This window comes from Lissotriton helveticus, chromosome 7 (assembly GCF_964261635.1).
Source record: "Lissotriton helveticus chromosome 7, aLisHel1.1, whole genome shotgun sequence".
Taxonomy (NCBI): Eukaryota; Metazoa; Chordata; class Amphibia; order Caudata; family Salamandridae; genus Lissotriton; species Lissotriton helveticus.
In genome coordinates, this window is record NC_136068.1 from 1,667,573,644 (window position 1) to 1,667,592,224 (window position 18,581).

General features: G+C 47.8%; 1 protein-coding gene across 2 annotated transcripts in view; it reads left to right on the top strand.

Annotated features, from left to right (window-relative positions):
• GRAMD1A (GRAM domain containing 1A) overlaps nucleotides 1-18,581 on the top strand; it is a 336,050-nt gene that overhangs the window by 290,159 nt on the left and 27,310 nt on the right. For both annotated transcript variants that reach the window (XM_078655362.1, XM_078655361.1), the window contains 3 exons: nucleotides 8,965-9,107; nucleotides 10,119-10,222; nucleotides 16,014-16,202. In XM_078655362.1, the coding sequence (XP_078511488.1) occupies nucleotides 8,965-9,107; nucleotides 10,119-10,222; nucleotides 16,014-16,202 (436 nt within the window). The remainder of the gene's footprint in view (nucleotides 1-8,964; nucleotides 9,108-10,118; nucleotides 10,223-16,013; nucleotides 16,203-18,581) is intronic.

The window sequence follows — 18,581 nt, forward strand, 5'->3', positions numbered from 1 at the left end:
AAATACCCACATATAGACGTGCACCCGGTCTGTAACAAATGCCTTTCACCAGACCATAACGAAGACAACTGCAGGGCCTGCGCAAAATTCAGGTCAAAGAAGACACTCAAGCTTCGGCGCGCGGTGCGCCTTGAGGCCAGACAAGCGGCCCCGGCTCCAGGAAACATCTTCGGCGACCGAGAAGAGGAGGACCAGAGCCATCATCTTCAAATCTCCCCGCCCGAGACGGAGGTCGAGGCAGATCCGGAAGACGACGACGGAGTCGTGGATCAAGGCCTTGAATACGTCGACGAGGTAGGGGACGTCGAAGAGATTTATGGGGCCGCGGAAGATAGCTCAGGGGACGAGCTATGCCCCGAAGGTTACGAAGATCAAGATCGGGTCACGGGATCGCCTGTCGGCCTTACCCAAGACCCCGTACCGCAAGCCTCGGCCCCGCCTTCAGGCCCGGCCACGGACATACTTGCTGCGCAGCCCGTATCGAAACCGAAACTGAAGCCTTCGGTATCGACTACACCTAAAATGGCCGACCCGAAAACGAAACCGAAACTTATCGATTCGAACGACCCTAAGATGGCGGCCGTACCACCAAACACGACGACACCCGCTGCTTCATCGACTCCGTCGACCTCCGGTCCACAAAAGTCGAGGAAATCTGTCGATTCCACAGGGTGGAAATCGGCGCCAGAGGAGGGATCCTCTAAGAAGGGTGGTCGGCACGGGTCAACCGCTGCGACACCGTCAAAGCCCGCCAAAGCCAGCGACACGGCTCCGGTTCCGACTGGGACTCCGTTAGTCGGACGCGTGGTGGTGATGGAGCCGACGAAATCACACGGATCGAAGGCTGGCACATCTGCGCATCGGTCCAAGGACTCTGGGTCGGCCGCTGCGGCATCGTCGTCCAAGACTCAGAAGGGCCAACAGGACGTCGGATCCGAGGGCAAGGTCAAGACCCCCTCGTCGGCGCCAAGGGCCGCTGTAAGTGACGCGTCCCTCGTCGCCGCTTCACTACAGAGAATCAGGGAGAAGGCCTCTGCTACGCCGGCTCCGATGCCATCGCCACAGAAGCCGATGGACATTCCGGTGAAGCCTGCGGGTAAACTTCTCTTCCTTCTGCCGCCAAAAGAGACGCCGAAGGCCTTTTCAACAAAATCGACGCCAAAGAAGTCAGATTCTTCGACGGCAGGGGCACTTTCAAGTCGGGTACTCGACTCTGAAGAGGATTCAGAGCGTTTTATCGACGCAGACACGGGCAAATTGACCCTTTACAAGAGGAGGATCACTTCACAGCCAGTGGACTCCTATGTCATCCCCCTAAAGAAAAAAAGGCTTCCTGAAGACGCTTCAGGCCTCATGGAACCTATCCAGCCTCCTCCAAGAAGGAGCCCAACTCCTTCCCCAGAACACTCTGAGGGTGAAGGATATGTTGAAGATGACCAATACACTTTCCCCATCAATGAACCAGATGCACAGCCGGATTCATATGATGACATTGGTGACCAAGGCACCCAAGATGTGGGGCAAGACCCACAGCCTTTCACTGCACGTGCATCCCCAACAGAAGATTCTGCAGGTTTTCATGCACTCCTTGAAAGGGCAGCTGCTAATCATGATGTGGACATGCATGCTGACCCAGTAGAAGAAGACTTTCTATTCGACACTTTTTCAGTCTCTGAACGGACAGTAAAGACACTGCCTATGCTCAAAGGGGTCCTCAAACATGCTGCGGACATCTTTAAGGAACCTACCAGGGCGAGAGTGGTCAATCCACGTATCGAAAAGAAGTACAGACCAGCACCTGCAGACCCTGCATACATTCGGGGACAGTTGCCGCTTGACTCCCTGGTGGTCGCAAATGCCCGCAAAAGGGCGAACTCCCAAACAACGGGTGAAGCTCCTCCCCCGGATAAGGAGTCCAAAGTGCTAGAGGCAGGAGGCAAAAGAGTAGCTGCACAATTTTTGGCGTATTGCAAATACACAGGCACTCTTGGCACGTTATGATAGGGCGCATTACGACACCCTAGAGCGGGTTATAGAACACCTGCCTTCGCAGTTTCAAGAGGGCACCAAACTGCTTATAGAAGAGGGAAAACTGATCTCCAACGCAGCCATAAAGTGTGCACTTGATGCCGCAGACACAGCAGCTAGGGCCATTAACACTAGCGTCATGCTGAGACGACAGGCGTGGCTCCGCATATCGGAGTTTAAACCTGACATTCAGACAACCATTCTTAATCAGCCAGTCAATCCTGATAGACTGTTTGGTCCAGATGTGGACACCACACTAGAAAAAATTAAGAAAGACACCGAAACTGCTAAATCTATGGGGGCCCTACAATCACAACAGTTTCGTGGCAACAATTTTCGTCGCTCAGGTGCACGTGGAGTCACCAGAGGACAGATGGGTCAACAGTCACAATTCTCCAGAGGTGGAGCACAATCCTCGTACCCCAAGCAAAACAAAGGGGGTTACCGAGGAAACAGTACCAGAGGACGTAAAAAAGGAAACAACAACTCCCGCTCCTCTGCCCCCAACAAACAGTGACTCTCTGTCACTGCCCCCCGACCACCTAACACCTGTCGGGGGGAGACTACAGCAGTTCCTGCCCGTCTGGAGAAACATCACCACAGACAGGTGGGTGCGACAACTTGTCCAGTACGGTTATTGTCTAGAGTTAAAGTCCACTCCACCCAACATTCCACCAAGGCAACGGCCTATGTCCGCAGAGCATTTGCACTTATTGCAGCAGGAAGTAGTGGTGATGCTGCAAAAAGGCGCTATCGAGCTCGTGCCGGTGGAGGAGGAGGGCACAGGGGTATTTTCCCTGTACTTCCTTATTCCAAAGAAGGACGGATCTCTCAGACCCATTCTAGATCTGCGTCCCCTCAACCTGTATATACTATCAGAACATTTCCATATGCTTACACTGCAACAGATTCTTCCCTTGCTAAAACAAGGGGACTTCTTAGCAACCTTAGACCTCAAGGATGCTCATTTCCACATTCCACTACACCCGTCCCACAGAAAATACCTCAGATTCACTATCCAAGGCAAGCATTATCAGTTCAAGGTCCTACCCTTCGGAGTGACCACAGCCCCAAGAGTGTTTACCAAGTGTCTGGCGACAGTGGCGGCGCACCTCAGGAGGCAGAACATCCATGTCTACCCCTACCTAGACGACTGGCTCGTTCAAGCCAAGTCGGAACAGTGCGCCGCGGACATGTCGACTACCATTCACCTCCTTCACGATCTGGGCTTCTCGTTGAACTACCCAAAGTCGCATCTTCAGCCGGCGCATGTCCGGCAGTTTCTAGGTGCGACAATCAATACCCTGACGGCCATGGCCCAGCCAAACCAAGTCAGGATAGACAGCATGCAGTCGCTAATCCAAAAGTTCAGACCACAACACTCGCTTCCAGCGAGAGTGTTCATGCAGTTGATTGGCATGATGGCCTCCTGCATCTTCATGGTCCCTCACGCACGTCTACATATGCGTCCGCTCCAGGAGTGCTTAGCACATCGGTGGACACAGGCTCAGGGACAATTGACAGACCTAGTGTTGGTTACCAGTCGGGCATACGACTCTCTGCATTGGTGGACTCCACACAACCTTTGCAAGGGCCGACTGTTCCAGGAGCCAGTGCCACAGATTATCCTGACAACGGACGCATCTCTCCAGGGATGGGGAGCTCATCTGCTCACTTACACAGTGCAGGGACTATGGACGACGCAGCAACAGAAGATGCACATCAACTATCTGGAACTGATGGCAATCTTCATGGCACTCAAGTCCTTCATTGTACATCTGTGCAACAAGGTAGTGTTAGTCCGGACGGACAACATGACCGCGATGTACTACATTCAAAAGCAGGGGGGCACCCACTCGCCACAGCTGTCTCATCTGGCTCAGGGCATGTGGAAGTGGGCCATTCAGAGGAACATTTTCCTCATGGCAGAACACCTCCCGGGCAAGGACAATCAAATGGCGGATCTGCTCAGCAGATACAGCCATCAAATGCACGAGTGGGAATTACACCCATCTGTACTCCGCCCGTACTTCCAGCAGTGGGGTCATCCGGAGATAGACCTGTTTGCCACAAACGAAAACGCAAAATGCCAACACTTTGCCGCCAGGTTCCCACACCCACAGTCGCAAGGGAATGCGATATGGATGAACTGGTCAGGCAGATTTGCGTACGCTTTTCCACCAGCCCCTCTGATACCGCTGGTGGCAAGAAAGCTAAGGCAGCACTCGATGACTCTCATCCTGGTTGCTCCAACGTGGGCGCGCCAAGCATGGTACACCACGTTCCTCGAACTCTCGGTGGTGCCGCATCAAAGGCTGCGCCTCACGCCCAGACTTTTGACGCAGAACCATGGAGACATTCAGCATCCAGATCCGCAACAGCTCAACCTGGCGATCTGGCTCCTGAAGTCCTAGAGTTTGGATACCTCCACCTACCTCCAGAATGCATGGACATCATCAAGGAGGCAAGAAAACCGACTACCAGAGCATGCTATGCTGCAAAATGGAAGCGTTTTGTCATTTACTGTACAGCCAATGACATCAACCCGCTAGATGCATCTATCCCTAACATCATTTGCTATCTGCTACATCTTTACAAGTGCAATCTAGCGTTCACTTCTATTCGGATACATCTATCCGCCATCGCAGCTTATCTTCAGAATAGGCAGCATCTCTCTGTCTTCAGGGTGCCTGCCATTAAAGCTTTCCTTGAAGGTCTGAAACGAGTCATTCCCCCAAGAACACCGCCAGCTCCGGTGTGGAACCTCAATGTGGTCCTCACCAGACTGATGGGACCACCCTTTGAGCCACTGCACTCATGTGAACTCCAGTTCCTAACGTGGAAAGTAGCTTTCCTCATTGCTATTACGTCACTGAGGCGCGTTAGTGAGCTACAAGCGCTCACAATCCAAGAGCCATTCATTCAGATTCATCCAAATAGGGTAGTGCTACGTACTAACCCCAAATTCCTTCCGAAGGTGGTGTCAGTTTCATCTCAACCAAACTATTGACTTACCGGCATTCTTCCAAAACCCACAAACGGTAGCGGAAAGAATGCTCCATACGTTAGACGTACGGAGGGCGTTAATGTACTACATAGACAGAACACAACACTTTAGGAAAACAAAACAACTTTTTGTTGCCTTCTCACCACAGCACAAAGGCAACCCTATTTCCAAAGCAGGAATAGCCAGGTGGATTGTTAAGTGCATCCAAATCTGTTATCAAAAGGCCAAGCGCACTTTAACAATACCCCCAAGGACGCACTCCACACGCAAATTGGGGGCATCCATGGCTTTCCTGGGGAACATTCCTTTAGAAGACATTTGCAGAGCAGCCACGTGGGTTACCCCACATACCTTTACAAAACACTACTGTGTTGATGTGCATTCCAAGCAGCAAGCTGCTATAGGACAGGCTGTTCTCGACACTTTTTCAGGTTTCTGCAGCTGGCACAGGCAACCGCCGCTAATGGAGGGACTGCTATGTATTCTATGCTAAGATATGAATTTAGCAGCCCACATGCCTCGAACTGAATATGCTACTTACCAGTATGCATCTGTTCTTGGCATGTAGGGCTGCTAACATTCATATCGCCCACCCTCCTCCCCGGTGCCTGTCGCAGCTGCAGATATACTATTGTATTCAATCATTAGCATGGACATCCTTTACACTTTTCACTCCATCTTCTGCCACAATGGCGAAAAACAATCTGGGGATGGAGCCGATGCCCATGCGCACTGTAGTCCAGGGGAGGAGCCACCTATCTCAGGATACTTCGAAGACTCTTCCAGGACAACAATGTGCGATCATCCGGACCCAACACTAGGCGGCGATCTAATGCTAAGATATGAATGTTAGCAGCCCTACATGCCAAGAACAGATGCATACTGGTAAGTAGCATATTCATTGCTGATAAAACAAGGCCTCCAACTCAAACTGATCCAGGGTTCTTGTCTGATAACCTCTATTATTAATTGGCTCTCTACCCTGTGAGAAAAAAGAAACCCACAGGCACTGCCTCTTTCAAAGGGTGCAGTAGCGTTCTTGTCGACATAAAAAGGAAAACGCATAACCTCTGGATGCATACAGGGTAATTTAAAAGGTTCATCCTGGGGGAGGTAAACAAATACAGATGTCTTCCAGTACAGCTCTGCTCTATTGCAGTCCGTCTTGGAATGCATCCACTGCATCGTGAGTCTGGATCAGATGTGTGAAACATGGCGGGAACCACCATATTATCTTAATCAAAAGAGGGAGTGGAGAGAGGGAGTGTCCAGCGGGACACCGGGAGTGAATTCAGTCTCCCCTTGTTATAATTCATAAACATAAGGTATCCACCCACAAGGTATAAAGTGAAACCCAATTGACAATCTCACTAGTAATGTGGTTCCTACTTTGGTGGGAAGCACATTCTGTTATTAAAATACCCCTCACACACCAAAAGGGCTCTTGGTGTCATGCTTCATCATAGGGGTCTTCGCTCCCCTCTACGGAGCGCGGCGTGCTACTAACTAGCGAATACGCTGGAGCACTTGATAAGACCTCTATGTGTAGTGTGAGAGAGAGAGTGGAAGTGAGTGGTAGGGTCAGAGGTGAATAGTGAGTGAATGTTAAAAAATACCTAGTAGGTAGGACTAGAAAGAATTTTAATAAACCTCCTGCTGGTGTTGTTAAAAAAACGTGAGGTAGAGGATTATAATGTATTAATGTACAAAAAGCTTCCTATGTGTCTGTGTCAACATGTTTCGAAGTTGGATACTTCTTCATCAGGACGGGTACACAGATCCCTACCCTGCTCACAATCAGACAGTAAAATACTGTCAACACATAGGGAATGTTATGTGTATGTTTTACTTGAGATATGCCTAATCCGCTTGATAAGGTATGTGGACAAGATACTATCTTGATCTCCTTTTGCAATCCAGTGGTTTCAGGCCTCATGAGCCATCATAGAGCAACGTAGGGGACTATGTACTTTAATCGAGCACTAATTAGGAGGATATTACCTCACCCGACCGTCCCCTCCGCGGCTCTGTGTATTGTCACAATTGCTCTATGATGGCTCATGAGGCCTAAAACCACTGGATTGCAAAACCCAGGGGAAAATTGAGGCACACCTCATGTTTGCCATGGGCCTGGGAATGGTTTGTTCTTTTTTTTTTGTGGTTGTGGCCAATGCAAGCGTGCAATACTGCAGCACTTTTTGTCCCAAAGTCAAATTCCTGGGTGTCAAGTGGACTTTCTTATACCCCCCCCCCCACCCCCCACCCATATTTGGGACAATCTCACAAATTCGGACAAAGCTCCTACCTGCCCCCCGGGGGAAGAGGCAGGTTGGGCGGCAGGAAGAAACTATTGTCCCTTCTCCGGGACAGTATGGGCCCATTCCCAGGGGGGCTGCCTCCCTCAAAAAACACTGCATGAAATATAGTCTCTGGTGTCTAGTGGGCTTTCTCAAATTGGGGTTATTGCCCAATCTGCTTCTGAGGGGGGTCAGAAAGACTATCTGAGCTCTTTTGCAGTGGGTCATGGCCATGCCCACAGTGAGCAGGCCCAACCCCTATTTTTTCCCCTGGTGTCTAGTGGGCTTTGGGCCTCCTGGGAGGAAGATTGCAGGTAATCACCCCATCTGCCTTCCAGGGGGATTAGGGGGGAGAAAAGGGGGGGGGACGGGGCAGGCAGACATACTGTCTCCATATTATTGGGGGTGTTTCGTCATGCCTATGCCCATTGGGGGCAGCCCCCACCCGTATATTAATTTTTCTATCGGACCCTACTGTTTAGTGTGGGGGGCAGATTGTGGGGGTACTTACCGCTTCTGCCCTCACTAGGGGGCAGAAATACTGCGTGTCCTCTTGTTTGGGTTGGGGCATAGCCATGTCCATGGATGGGAAGCCCCACCCCTATATTTTAAAAAGTAAATGTTCTCGTTGCTAGTGGGCTTTCTGCCCTCCCCATGTTACAGATGGGGCGGCAATCACCCCCATCTGCCCTCCAGCGGGGCAGAAAGACTGTCACCATATTTGTTTCAGGGGTGGGAGAATGCCCCCCTAATTTTTTTGATTGACCCTGGTATCTAGTGGGAGACTCTCTGCCCACCTGTTGTGGTGAGACTGAAATAATTACATTTCTCAGGGGAGCAAAATCCCTTGCTTAAGGGGCCGCTCCCCCTATCCCGGGCGCCTAGTGGATGAATCCCTACTTGGGGATCACTCTGTAGTGATCCCCAAGCACGCATCCAATGGGCAGACGTACCATTGGAAAGGGAAGGGAAAATTCTTCCCTATCCAGTGATACTTCACCCAAGAGAATGAGTTCTCGGGGCTGAGAAATGCCCTCGAGCACTGATTCAGTTAAAATAAAACCAGTCCATCGGCTCGTTTTGCGGTCACTTTTACTATGACGTCAGCACGCCGATCGTCATTACAGTAAAAAAAAACAAAAAAAACTTTGTCTACTAGGAAATCTCTTTTCCAGCAACCCAAGCTAAAAATAATATTAAGGAGTCCCTCTGGTGCACCTTTATATACCTCCCCACGGTTGGCCAATGACGCACTGTGGAGGAAGTGCAGGTGTCGGCCATTAGCCGACACATACACTTAAGGGGCTAATTCCTTTTTTTGTTTTTTCTGCTTTCTTGCACACCACCATCTTTCCTCACAACAGTCCTCTTTTCCTCTACCCTTCCATTTTGTTTCCTTATGTCATTCCTACTGCTGTTCTCGATTTTCCTTCCTTTTTGCCATCCTGCTTAGTCTTCATTCTGGTCTTACTTTCCACTGCCTTGCTCCATTGCCCCTCAATCCACCTCCTATTATTTTGTCTTCCCCCTCCTTGTGCGCTTTCTTTTCTCATTTCTTTCCTTCCATTCTTGGACCCTCTTTCTATAATCTGCCCAGTTTCTCCATCTCTCTTCTTTTCTTTCTCGGTGCAGACACTTTATAAATCAAGTCAAAAGCGCACCGGATTTGTGATGGACTCTGAAGTGGTAACACATGGTATCCCGTACCAGGACTATTTCTACACAGCACACCGCTACTGCATCACCAGCGTCGCTAAGAACAAGGCCCGACTCAGGTATGTCATTTCACTTCTGATACTAGCGACACTGCTCCTTCATCGTTCACTATGGAAATATGTCCCCTATACTCTAATACCATTTATTTTGTGTCCCCTCATCTTCCTATTCCAAGTATCTTCTTGGTCTCCCACATTGCAATGCACCCTCTCCTTCCACACTGTTTTGTCATATAAAGTGGTGCTGACCTATAAAAAAAGAATCCCTGGGGGGGAACAAACTTTCATGTCCTGAAGAATCAATTAAACACATTAGAGCTATGCCCTACTAGACCTCATTGACCCTCCGCAAATGACCAAAGACACTCTGAACATTTCATCGGTTTAGTCCAGACTCCACCTACCAGAGAAGGCTAAGACTGACAATTTTTTTAATTACCCACCCGATATATATCCTACCATCTGTTTCCCTCATCCCACTCCTCTAAACGGTCTGTAAGACTTCTTCCTGGATTAGCAGGGTATGATGTCAGCAGGAAATAAACTAAAGCAATATTAGATATACAGCCTGACAGTGCTTGCTTTCCTTTAAACTGTGTGATCTTTGACAAGCATCAGTATGGTTGACCCCATTAATTAGTGTCACCTTAAAAGCTTAGCGAAGATGCACATTAGATTACCTATGAAAAATCATTTCTTGGCCCGCCTCATGTTTGATCAGCGCTGAGCTCTATATATACTTGCCTTCGCTGGGAGGATAACCTTTAGCCAGTGGGTGCAAGATCATCCTTCTATCCTTTAAATCATTGATGACTACTACTCCAGCACATGCAGGTGGGTAGACGGGAGTTTGGGTTTTTGCCCATTCACTTCTTGGTACCCGACTGAAGTGGTCACGCCTCCACATGACTGATGGTAAAGTTATCATGCCTCATCCAGCCCTAGTACATCTTTAGTGGTTCTGGTATGGTGGAGTGCTGGAAAGTGCCAGTGTTGAAATTTTCTTCCAATGGTGTGAATTTACCTCTTGATTCTGTGGTTTCTGACATAGTGTCAATTTGCTTTCCTTAGAGTGTCTTCTGAGATCCGCTATAGGAAGCAGCCTTGGAACCTGGTGAAGGCCCTAATTGAGAAGAACACCTGGAGTGGCATTGAGGACTACTTCCACCACCTGGGTATGTAGTAGAGGTTATAATAAGAGTGTTGGAAAACGAGGCATTAGTTGTGAGGCCTCCACAAATTATGGATCTACATTTGTCCTTCACTGGGAACCCCATTGTAGCGCTTAACTCTCATAGGGTAGCGTTGCAGAGCAGTCCAAGGCTTACTCAAGGGAGGTTGTGTGAGCTAGTAATCGCCATTTACAGGTACGCAGAAGTAACGCTCAATAATTGTCCAGTCTGTACTTTTATTCATAAAAAAGGAAGAGTACATTTATTATACACACACTACTCAATACTATACATCAATTTACAAATGTTGTAGATCACAAGCTTTGCTTACTCCAGCCATCTCACAGTTAGAGCTGTTATGCGTCTTATTGAGATGATGGCGTTGCCATAGTGTCCCAAGTCCGGCTGCACATGCACCCATTACAAAATTGCCTTTTCTCAATGATCACAAGCAGAGTTTCTAATGGAGGATATAGTGTTGGTAACGGGTAGCATACATCACTCTCTGCAGTGGTGAAATGGCACCAGCCTGTTTCTAGGCAGGCCTTTCCTAGACCCCATCCTGCAAGTAACAATTGTTATGGATGCCTCATCGGCTGGAGGGCACATGGCAATCTAACTACATTACAGGGAGTGTGGTCCCCACATCAACAAGGGCACCACATTAACTACTTAGAGCCCCTGGCAATCCATCTCGACCTCAAAGCCTTCCTTCCACTCAGTTGGGGCAAAGTGGTACTTGTTAGACAGCATGGTCACAATGTAATACCTAAAAAAGCAGGGTGGCACTCCACCCCCACCTTATGGTGGGGTACCTTCCAAGGGTGGACAACGACCTTCTGAACTTGCTCTGCAGGATGCACCAACAAGTCCACGATTTGAAACTCGATCCACAAGCCTTCTTCAGCTACCGCAAGCTCTAGGTCTCAACTAGATGTCTTTGCCACCCTCAAACACAAAATGCCCAAGTTCCATATCCAGGTACCCATGCCCATAGTCCCAGGGCAATGTACTATAGTTGAACTGGTCAGGGATATTTGCTACTCTATTAATTTGTGGTGAGGAAAATGAGGCAAATGTCAGATTTTCATCCTCATAGCCCCCACTTGTGCCAGGTAGCCCTATTATTCAGAACTCCTCGAAATATCGATCAGACCCTCTGAGGAGCACCCCAAAAGGTTAGACCTTCTTACCAGGAACCAAGATTAGATCAGACATCTAGACCCCAAGAGACTTAATCTAGCAATCTATGACCTGAGGTGCTAGAAAGAGATTTGTCTGCTACTACATTCCTTAAAACCTAGACCCCTAAAACCTACAGTCCATGATATTTACATTATCTCTAGAAGTCTGGCATAGCCTATGCTTCCATACAGCTTCACTTCACTGCTTTAGCAGCTTTCATGTAAACTAGGAAACACTGCTCCCACATACCAGTGGTAGAGGCCTTTCTGGAGGATCTCAAAAGGGTGATTTCCCACAAGGTTCCTCTTGCCCTAGTGTGGAATTTCAACATAGTCCTCGCCAGACTCATTTGACACCTTTTTGAACCTGAAGGGGATGAGAGCACACTGCTTCACCTCCCAGCACAGTTCACCCCTTAGCACCCTGGTAAATGCAGTTCAGTTTAAATGCTTACTTGAATTTTTGTAGAAGTGTTTCACCAAAGTTGGTGCAGGTTAGTGCTGTCAATCTCCAGACACGTGTTTCTGGATATTATCCTTCATCAGTAGAGATAAAAATAACGAAATTTTGGGGTTGCTGAGAGCTGCCACAATCCTCTCAGGTCTCTGTACCTCTCCATGAGCGCATCAGCTTTTTTAACCCTTCTAATCTTGCCTTCTCCTGTACTTCTGCTGGAAATGTACTTTCTTGTTGCGATAACGTATCTCAGACACATTAGTGACTTGCAAGCACTCGCATTACAGCATCCATTTATTCAGGTTTATAAGGAGAGGGTAGTGCTGAGATGCAACCCAAAGTGCTTGATTTAAATCTTGGTGGACAGGTTACTTCACAAAAGTGACAGATATCCTGTTTGCCAAAATATAAATCCCATTATATCCTAGGGGATTTATATTTCAGTGAGCAGGATATCCGTCACTGGTGACTGAGTAACCCATCTGCCAAGATATAAATCAGGACCTAAGTTCCTATCCAAAGCAGTTTCCCCTTTCCAGCTTAACCAGACAATTGAACTCCCAATCTTCCTTCCCTAACCAGACTCTGTAGCAGAGAGAGCCCTCTAGATGTGTAGATGTGAAATGCACCCTCATCTATTACATTGACAGGACTACCCCCTTCCACAGGTCATAACCAACTCTTTGTTGCCTTCACTATGCCTCCCAAGGCTCAACCCATATCCAAAACAGGTATTGCGAGATGTATAATTAAGTGCATTGAGACCTGCTCTCACAAGGCCAAGAGTACTCCCTGTTACACCCAGGGCACACTCTACATTGAGGAAGGCAGCAACTATGGCCTGCCTGGGAATCGTTCCACTGACTGCCCTACATAAAGCAGCCACTTTGCCAACCTGACACACATTCACCAAACACTACCTTGCAGACCTCTTTATTGTAAAACAGGCTATAGTTAGCAGACGGTTTTATAGACCTTATTTCAGACATCTGCATCATCCAAACGCTAGCCACAGTTTCTAGAAGGGCACTGCATAACAGTCCATGCAGAGCATGTGTATCTACACGAACACATGCAATGGACAGAAAATGTTACTTAACCTGTAAGGATCTGTTAGTAGTGTGTATTGCTGTAGATTCACATGTGCCCATTTTTCTCCCTCGAAGTGTATGGCTTTGATCACAGTTCTCTTCTCTTTACTAGTTAAGCTCTTTTCACACTACACATATGCACTGCATTGTGTCTGCTCACCACTCCATGCTACTCTCCCCCACTGTGCGAATTTTTTTTTAATATTGAGCCTGTGCCTATGCCAGCTAAGAGAGGAGTTACTATATACTTTGTGACTCCAAAGACTACTTTGAATAAACACAACTTTCAAACATCTGTGTCCAATACTGAATGACAGGAGTATGTACGGGATGTGAATCTACAGCAAACACACTATGAACAGATGCTCACAGGGTAGGAAACCTAATCCTTTCCTAACACCTACCCGTTAAATGGAGCAGAGTGCAAAATACAAAGCCATTGAGGAAGCAAACCTGAACATATATTAGCAACACGATCTAAATTATTGTGCTGGAGAGTCTCTGAAGACATGGGGGGCTGTGCAGATCAGGCAGACATACTGAACACATACCTGTAGTGTGATGAGCAATTTAAGGTGCAATATGACATGTACAAATTGGGATTTGTGATGATTTAGGGAATGCGATTTGAAACTGTCGTCAACTCTGCTAAGAGTAGTAGGGTAACTGCTCTGCTTCTTGCGTGAGGAAGTTTGGAGGCAGACAACTAGTGGACGATTCTAGCAGAGTGAAAATTGTGGATGACTGTGGGAGTTTGAAATGATGCAGTTGGGGTGGCAGGCTAAAAGAAACATGGCTTTGGCTCTTATAGGAAGGATGGAATTGATGTGGTAAAAGCCACAGCACTGAAAGGGAAGGTGAAACAATGCTGAGAAGCACTGGCTGGAGGAGGCATGTGGGAAGGAGAAGCATGGCTTGCTGTCCTCTATCCGACGCAGGAAGCGCACCCTGAGCTGGAAAGCCCCACACATCGACTTGCACAGTCCCATCACTGCAATGCCCGATTTTATTTATTTATTTTATTTATTTATCCAACTAACAAAACACATTGACCAATTTGACCTCCTCAACTCTCATCAATCAGGCTTCCGAGCGAAACATAGCACAGAAACAGCTATGACACACATAATTGATGACGCCCTCCAAATTCTTGATCGCAATGAGTCCTGCCTCCTCATCCTTCTCGACCTCTCGTCAGCATTTGACACGGTCAAACACGAGAACTTGCTGGAGCTGCTAAGCACTAGAATGGGTCTATCGGGAACAGTTCTCAAATGGTTTTCGTCCTTCCTTCACAACCGGTCTCAGAAGTTCAAGATAGACAATGTGCTATCTTCACCTGTGCCTGCAGATCTAGGCGTTCCACAAGGATCCTCCCTCTCCCCTACATTGTTCAACCTTGTCATGGAACCGCTTACCACCTTGCTACAAGCTTCCAGTGTCCAATTCCATATGTACGCCGACGACACACAACTGTACCTAAAGCTCAATCCCCGGATGATATCAAACATCTGAATTCCACGCTTATTAACACTCAAGCCTGGCTAGCCCATAACCACCTCAAACTAAATGCTCTGAAAACTGAGTTCCTACTCATCTCACCCCCGGCGAAAATTTCCACCACCCAAACATGGCTCAACAACCTAACAGCACTCAATGTCCAACCCAACATCGTGGACTCAGCGAAATCCCTAGGCATCACACTGGACGCCAAGCTCAACATGCAGCAGCACGTCAGCAAAGCTACAAAAGCAGCTAATTTCCAAATCAACACACTGAGGAAAATTAAACCCTTCCTCCCTGCTGAAGACTTCCAAACTGCTGGACAAGCGTTAGTCATCCCTCGAATAGACTACGGAATTGTGGCCCTCAGCGGACTCCCGCTATCCACAACAGCACCCTTAAGAGCCTCCCTGAACGCTGCTGCGAGACTCATCACTGGCTCAAGAAAACATTCGCATATATCCCCAGACTTAAAGTCCCTAAAATGGCTGCCTTTTGAAGCCAGAATACAGCTAAAAATTGCAGTTATGACACACGCGGCCGTGCACCACAATGCACCCAACTACCTCGCCCAAAAGTTGTCTATATCAGGAGGTTCGAGAACCAATAGAAGCTCAAAAAATCTACTCCTGAAACCGCGTAGATTCCGGAAAGAGAAAACTTACAAGCGCTCCTTCTCAGGAATGGCACCCAGGATTTGGAATGCGCTCCCTCCTGAAACCAGGCGTATCTCCTCCACTGCACTCTTCAAGAAAGAGGTGAAAAACATCCTTCTGGCCAAGATCTCCGGAACATTATAGGTGCTGATCAGAGACCCTGCATTGCCTTGTGTCAATGCACACCTTGCCCTTTGGCACTATACCTCTACCTGATGGGGACACTACTAGGCTACTTGCGTACTACCGACCAATACATGATACACGCTGAGCCACAGATTCACTCTCCCGATGCCCCCACTCAATGCTCTCTCTATACTCATTGGTATAAGCCTTCCACACACCCAAGGTGCACCTGAACACCTCTGTAGGGGGATCAATGGTCGTCTTATATTATTTGTCTAACTGATTGTATATTGATATGTTTTATATATGTTATTATTATCCTATTATGTTTGTGACTACTACGTTGCTCCAATTACCTCTGCTCATTCCTACTGCCCCTACCCTGTCTTTGTGAAGCGCTCTGATATCTGTAAGGATCTTGTTCGCGCTATATAAAACTTTGAATAAATAAAACTTTGAATGAATAAATAAAATAAATAAATGCTGATGTGGGTAGTAGGAAGGAAGCTACCAAAAGGGAAATTGTGGCAAATTAAGGGGATATTGGTATTTTCTAAATCCATTCTTTGATTTTTGTTTCCTGCCTTTCTGATCCCTCTTGCTGCCTCATTCATCTCCTTTTTTATATTACTTACATTTTACATTCACCTTCTCTGGTCCTTCCCTGTGCCTCCCTTGTGCCTCCCTGTCCTCCTCTCTTTCTCTCTGCCCTTCTCTTGTCCCTGCCCTTGCCTCTCCCCTTGTGTTGCATTCGCTCCACTCCCTTACTTCTCATAGAGAATGAGTTGTCCAAAGCTGAGAAGCACTGGCTGGAGGAGGCATGTGGGAAGGAGAAGCATGGCTTGCTGTCCTCTATCCGACGCAGGAAGCGCACCCTGAGCTGGAAAGCCCCACACATCGACTTGCACAGTCCCATCACTGCAATGCCCGATGAGAAGAAAGGGGGCAGGAACCTCAGAGTATCAAGTAGGACATACTTCCTTCTTTTTAACCCTGTATGTATTTGTGTGGGTATATGTATTTGTTATACACACACACACACACACATTCAACGCATTTGTGGCTACAGATAAACATACTGTGCATACTTCTGCCATCTCATGTTGGGCCCGGACATTTGCAACTTGTTTTTCTTCAAAGAAATTAGTCAAAAGACCGGTTTTGACTCCATCCTTGGTCTACAATGCACCCCACAGATTTTTTGTTTTTGCCTCCATCGTAACACTGCTCCCATGTTGACACGTTAATATGCCCCAGATCATCTTTTTGTTTGCAGCAACTTCCCTTTCAAACCATGTGATGAAAACAGCTCTTACTTGTAATTCCTGGACTTTGAATCTGACAGTCATCAGTCAAGGCACCTCAAAGCAATTTCAGCCTCGAGTCACCATCTTTGCCTTGCTCCTTGGGCACCATTATGAAAAGCACTACCTTAAACTTCTACCCAAGGTGAAGTGCAAAATATCCCTGGAGCGGCCATCACAAGGCTTGTAACCTCTGCTTCCTCCCAGAACATCTGGAGAGTTATTGAGAAGCTCACCTCACCTTCCGCTGCAAAAACACAAGAGTTCTAGAAGAAAAGAAGGTAGGAATCCCATGAAATGCAGAAAGAGGATTGCTGAACACATGCCAGGTGCCAAAGAAAGAGATGCCGGACTGGCATTCAGGAAGCTTGATACTAAGGAAGTCTGGAGGGTATCTCCTCCGAGGCCTCTAATGCGAAGGAGGAGGGTAAAGGTCTCATACCAGCAGTGCAACGCCCACCAGCATCCAGGCTGAAGACGGCCATGCCTATCTTCTGCGGTCCGACTGAACCCTAAAATGCACATTGACGGGGGCAGAGCACCACTACTCAGGAGTCTGACATCAAGCTGGTTGGTTTTGGCTCCTCCAGCCGGGCAGCTGCGAGTTAAGAGGTTGGGCCAAAGCCTGCCAAAACCCCATCCGATGATGCCGCGGTTTCATGCCTTCTCCGCACAGAGACCGAAAAACTGCACTTCGCATCAGTCACCACATTGGCTTGAGGATTACAAAAGCCACACTTGAATCTGACATAGACGCTAAAAGAACCTAAAATCCGGTACCAAAACCCCTCTCTCAATGCTGAAGACAGAACTCTCAGATGCAAAGAAAAAGCTATTTATCCACCCAGACAAAGATACAATACTTGGCAAACCTCCAACCCTAGGACTCGTCCAGATCCCCAAAAAATTGCTGACTAGCCTTTGAGGGAGAATCAAGTCATAAACGAGTAAAAAATTGCACCACCAGACCTGCCCTATTCCCACCTCTTCCCCCACACACCTGATCCTCCTCAAACCAACACTACCAGTACTTCCATCCACAACATACGTCACTGACTCATAACCAGGCAGTCGATAGTGCCCGCAGGACCTTGATGAGCAGTCTTTTAGGTCCCGGGATGGGGATGATCCTTGCGAAGACTGTGGTAGATCCCTAGGACGGCCCAGATCGAGAGCACTACCCTGCCACATCGTCCCCACTGGACGACACTATTGCATACCATGCAATAATACATAGGACTGCACAATACAATCAATTAAAGCTCTGCATAGTGTCCCTGATTCTTTAGTTGTGCACACTGCCTGTAAAAGGACTTCTGCACAGGCCACTAGAAATGTCCGTCTGACTGAGAAGGAGTCCATACAGATTGAAGCTGCAGGAAAGAGGGTAGCGCTTGACGCAGCTTGGTACATCCCTTATTCAATAGGCCACCTCTCCAGGTATGACTGATACCACTGGGAGGAGGAGGAAGTAAAATAACCTGACAGAAGCCTATTGTAATTGAGGACAGGAGTTGAATACCGACAGTATATGAATGTGAGGGGTATTAACAGCATTTTCCTTCTTAGGCATGCCTGGTTTAGGATGTCAAGATTAAGGCCTGAGGTGCAACAGCACCTCTCGAGCCTTCCATTTGATTATGGAGGAAGATGTGTGGCACAATAGAACCAGTCCTGCACACCAACAAGGTTTTGAGGTATATTTTTTTAGTTCCCATAAAGGGCCGAGGTATCAGGCCGGTTCTCAACCTCCGGCCATTAAACAGATTCATACTTTCCCAACACTGTCATAATGTCACACTACAAGATGTCACCTCACTGCTGTTACAAGAGGACTTTATATCAGTACTGGATCTGAAAGACTCATTCTTTAATATATCTCAAAGTCGCCACAGTACCCACGGTATTTACAAAGTGGCTAGTGGTGGTGGCAACACACCTGAGCCAGAAAGCTATACACATCTTTTCATAATCAATCGATTGGCTGATCAAGAGTAGCAGCGACAACTCATTCATTAACCCCTTCGCAGCGGGGCTAATT